This window comes from Tupaia chinensis, unplaced genomic scaffold, assembly GCF_000334495.1.
Source record: "Tupaia chinensis unplaced genomic scaffold, TupChi_1.0 Scaffold000477_2, whole genome shotgun sequence".
Classification (NCBI taxonomy): domain Eukaryota; kingdom Metazoa; phylum Chordata; class Mammalia; order Scandentia; family Tupaiidae; genus Tupaia; species Tupaia belangeri.
This window is the reverse complement of record NW_006159987.1, coordinates 535,567-540,666: the sequence shown is the minus strand read 5'-3', so window position 1 is coordinate 540,666 and position 5,100 is coordinate 535,567. Positions and strand designations below refer to the sequence as shown.

Below are 5,100 nucleotides of genomic sequence, written 5' to 3'. Positions count from 1 at the left end.
AAGGAAAATGGAACCATGGGTGTAGACTTACTCTTGCATTGTAGGAGAAATCATTGCCATCTATTTCCCCAGAATAAAACACTAGTAACTACCAAAGTCTAGGCTATGGTTCTTTCATGCCTGTTAATAAAATAAACAAGATGAACTGAGTGACATTCTTACCCACAGGGGTGTTGTGGGGGACTCTCTCCAACTCCTGGACAATGTTTATATCTAACAGCTCAAAGGACAGCAGGTCCTGGAAAAAAGATGAGCAATGTTAGGCTGCCTGCAGGGCACACTGGAGCCATGTTCTGTCTTATATCCAGGACCTACGGGCCATCTCTACATCATCCTGGATTCACTCTGTTCAAATTCATGCCTCTTAGTCAAGTGAAAACAGAAAGAGATAAATGGGAACTAGATGTTCAAATAACAGATGGCAGGAAAGAGAGACAATGCAGTGTGTGTGATGATGAACCAGAGAGGCTAAAATAAAGAGGTCACTAAGAGGAAGTTGAGGGAAAGCACAGGATTGAGTTCCCAACTCAAAGAGGAAGCACTCAGTCGAGAAACTTGCTTCTGTGGGTGATTTCTTTCCCATTAAATGCATCTTATTGGATCTAAATGGGCATTTCTGTAACTTACTGGATCCTACCTATGGGTATTCCACCTACTGTTCAACAAGGTAAAAATTGTTTTCCCAGTGCTCACTCTCTTGCTGTCCCTTGCCCCTCAGAGCACTGAAGCTTCTACCTGAGCGGTCAGGAGGTCCACAGATGGGATGTAGAGCTCCCTTTCACTGGCAACGTTTTTTGTTTTCTGTGGGATGCAGGTCCCTGTCCCTTCTGTCTGCTCAGATGCTTTGCCAAGATGAATTTCTTCTTTGGCCAAAAGAAAAGCCTCCTATAGAGAAAAGCCACTGGTGTAAGGTTTAGACTCTCAACAGAACTCAAGAGGCAGGCAGACAGTGCCTCCTCTAAAACAAAAACACCGCTGTACCTCTACATTTTTAAAAAACATTTTTTATATAATTTTTTTTTCTGCTCTAAGGCACATGCACTTGCTGGAGAGAGAGAGAGAAAATAAGAAATCACTCCCTGGGAGGGTGTGTGGCAATCCTTTTTCCTCCATCCTCTGAGGATTTTGGGCATTCACATACAGACACCCAGCAGGATTTTCAAGCCACTGGGTCTGGGACTTGAATCAACCATGTGGGAATCCAGTGCCGTAACCATCATGCCATCTACTAGCCTCAGTTTTGATATAAAACTTATGAGCTTGGGACCAACAGTTGTTGTAATGTCTACGTTACTGGACTCCCATGTAGTTGACTGCAGTTGTGAGTCCCGAACCCGGTGGCTTAAACTCACGCTGGGCGTGTGTTCGTGCATGTGTGCGTGCCCAAGATTTTGAGAAGAGAATGGAGGAGAAGGGATTGCAGCATGGACATTCCCCTAGGGAGGTGATTTCTGGCTTTCTGTCTCTTTTTGGCGAGCGTACGCACCCTATAGCAAAAACCTCTCCAAAAAAAGAAAAAGAAAAAACTTATAAGCTGGCTCCATGGCCTGCTGGTTAAGGCAGCCAGGTCCCACATGACTGACCACATAGTTCAAATCCTGGGTCAGTAGCTTGAGAAACACCCTGGGTACTTATGTATGTATGCCCCAAATCTCAACAGGGTGGAGAAATGGAAGAAAGGATTGCGGTATGACCACACACTGTTAAGGGGTGCTTTATCTCTGTCAGTTTCTTGGTCTCTCTCTCTCTCGTGAGTGTATTATTATTAAAAATAATTCAGAGTTCACATATTGCCACAGCTTCACCCAGGCTTCCCTAACAATAACTAATAACCTCACCATGATACAATAGACAAATCCAGGGAACCAACATTAGGCAGTAAATCTCTGCCCCGCTAATACAGAGAAGTTGGATAAAAAAATTGTACACTAGTCCAGCAGGTGGCAGGTTAAGATGCTGGATCCCACATGGCTGACTGAGCCTTTCAAGTCCCAGATCTTGGAAAACACACCAGGGAGGTGGGGCAGCAGGTAGCATGGTGGTTGAGGAGCTGGACTCCCATATGGCTAACTGCTGTTCAAGTTCCAGGCCTGGCAGTCTGCTTTCTCATGCCTACCCCCACCCCCAACTGTCTGGTGAGTGTGTATGCCCTAAAGCAAATTTAAAAAAATAAGTAAACTGGAGCCGGCAGGTGGCATGGTGGTTAAGGGCACTTGAACTCCCACATGGCTGGTTGCAGTTTGAGTCCTAGACATGGTGGCTTGCTTTCTCATCCCCCCGCACCCTATCCCTCTCTGGTCAAATTAAAAAAATTAAGTAAATAAGTAAATAAATAAACAACTCTTTTTTTTTTTTTTTTCCCCAAAAAAGACTAAATAAATAAATAACATACAGGGTGTTTGTATGTGTATACATATGCCCAACATTCTAAAGAGAATGGAGAAGGGGCTGTGGCATGGCCATCCCCCAGAGACTGATTTTTTTCCCCCTTTCTAGCTCTCTCTGTTTCTCTCCAGAGACTATATGTGCCCTATAGCAAAAAACATAAAAATAAAACAAAACAATAACTATGCACCAAGTAACTACTAGGCATAACTTCGTTAGTATTTAGAGAACATACAAAGGGACATTTCAGGAGAGATGAATGTGAAGGAGCAGAGCTATCAGTATAACAGTTCCATAGGCCAGGCCAGGCAGCCCTTCTTTCTCTCATGCAGCCAAGAGGCTGACTGAGCATTACACAAAGAGATACAGAAGCATTCAGGAACTGCCTATGCTGAGATCCTAAGGACACTGAAATAGAGCCCCTGTGGACTAGAAGCTGACCTTTCATGATTTCTGGAAGAACGACTAGCTATGAGCAGGCTCTTTACGTTTTAGTCACCCTCTCCCTCACTCTGAGTACAAACACCTTGGGGTATTGGGCCAAAGCCTATCAATGCCTACCTCTTGCTGGCAGGTGAGATCATCATCTTTGCTTGAGCTACTCAGGCCCTTCTCCAAGTTATCAGGGCTCTCTGTGGAGGGGAAAGAATCCACTATAATACTGCACCAAACCCGAGGCCCAAACTGCTGGCTTTTGTGAGAAAGACGCCAATGGGATGTGTATGTTCCCTCCAAGGCTGGGGCAATGAACTCCACAGACACAACGCCCACATGGCCAGCCTTCAGGCAGGGAACTGAAACATCTTTCTTTTCTGTAGATGCCAAAGTCAGGTTTCCCCACATGAGTTTAAGCTGCAAAGAACAATAACAAGAGAAAGCTTGTCAGCTGAGTCCTCTGCCACTTCAAATCACGTCTTTACATTCTGTGAGAAAATATACCTTTGTGTCGGCACTCCACTTTACATTTCCTGTATTTTTCATCCGCCAGTGTTTAATAAACTTGGTCCCTGGCTGAAGGTGAGTCCCATCAGGCAAATTCTCATCCACAAATGCCGCACTGAGTGTTGGCATAATTGGAGCACAGGGCTGCAAAGAGAGCCTGAACAGAAATTTAGATGCTTAGTCACTTGCTGGTGGATTTATGATGGCTTCTGAATATCAGCTGAGCCTGACTCTTGAGGAAGTACTAAATACATCTGCCTTAAAAATTATTCTAATAGGGGGGCAGCAAGTGGCATGGTGATTAAGGCAGCTGACTCTCAGATGGCCCACTGCGGTTCTACTCCCAGTCTCAGCACCCTGCAAATCACACCAGGAGCTTATGCATGCATGCCCCAAATCCTGAGAGGATAATGGAAGAGAAGAGGTTGTGGAGTGGTCTTCCCCCCAAGGGGTGATTTCTCACTTTCTCTCTTTCTATAGCAAGTACTCATGTCCCAAAGCAAAACTGAAAACAGAACAAAAACAAAAACAAAAAAACAAATAAAGAGGGCTGGATGGTGGCATAGTGGTAAAACTTGACATTCTGCAAAGTTGACCTATGTGGAAGGTTCTGGATTCAGTCGAGAGAGTTCCCTAAGTCTGGCACACATGTGCCCATGATCTGAGGGTGGCAAAGGCTGGGGATGGCTCACAATGTCAAGACCCTGTTGGGGGTGCTGTTTCTGTCTCTCTCAGCCATAGAAGAAAAAAAGAAAACTTAAAAAAATTGCTTAAAAAATAACTAGTCAAAAACCAAAATGGCCAGCTGGTGGTATAGAGGTTAAAGCAGCTGGACCCCACAGTTGACTGTGTGGGTCATGCTGCCATCCCACTAGCTTGAGAATCATGCTGGGCACATGTGCCTAAAATCCTGAAAGAAAAGAAAGATGGAGAAGGGATTGCAGCATAAATATCCCCCATGGGGAGTGCTCGCTCACTTCCTTCTTTCTGTTCCTCTCTGTCTAACACACATGCCCTCTGGAAAATTAAAAAATAATAATAATAAAATAAAATAGTGCTGTGATCAGAGAATGGGACCTTTTAAGGGTTTGAGTGTTAGGGGCTGCCAACAAATATACAGAAGAGGGCTGAAGTTCAGTTTTGAAGAGCTGGTGCTAATGTCTTGGCTCCCACCCCAACCCTGGGCTTACATCAGGGTGCTAGACTGCAGTAAGCTTTCAGGTCGGCCCAAAGGAGACTTGGGGTTCTGAAGTCCATGGATTGAATTCCACAGATGAATCTTCCTATGGAGTTTAAGCTGCTTTTTAAGTTCCTTGACCTCTGCTTTACGTTGCTTCTTCTCAGCTCTCAACCTTTGCTTTTCCGCTTTAAGAAAGTTCTTATCAACCTGTTTCTGAAGCCTGTGAGATGATAAATGAAAGGCTTTAAAAGAAAACAAAACTCCCTGAAACTATTTGAAGCCAACTGTAGTCTCTACCAGTGTTAGCTTCTAGTTTAGTTTCTTAAGTTTCTTTTTATAGTTATTATTATTTGTTTCATTAGCTTTGGATAATTGTCTTCATGATTGAACATCAGCTGAAAATAAGCAAAACTATGGATATTATCTGTAGTTTTGTGATGCATACCCTGTCACCAGAACCAAGAAGCCAACCAGAGAACATGCATTCCCACATATATTGGCTTTACCTGACTTGTTCCAGAGCAGCAGGAAGACGAGGAGTAGAGTATTTTGAATGGGAGAATGGTTCGGAGGGACCTACAATGGGTCTCCGC

The 5,100-nt window shown here is 44.2% G+C and overlaps 1 protein-coding gene across 1 annotated transcript in view; it reads right to left on the bottom strand.

Annotated features, from left to right (window-relative positions):
- The window catches only part of NBR1 (NBR1 autophagy cargo receptor), a gene marked incomplete in the record, with an annotated part of 39,915 nt that overhangs the window by 13,529 nt on the left and 21,286 nt on the right, over positions 1–5,100 (bottom strand). The window contains 6 exon segments of the mRNA XM_027774797.1: positions 163–238; positions 736–885; positions 2,947–3,237; positions 3,325–3,484; positions 4,518–4,727; positions 5,014–5,100. Of these exon segments, the coding sequence (XP_027630598.1) occupies positions 163–238; positions 736–885; positions 2,947–3,237; positions 3,325–3,484; positions 4,518–4,727; positions 5,014–5,100 (974 nt within the window).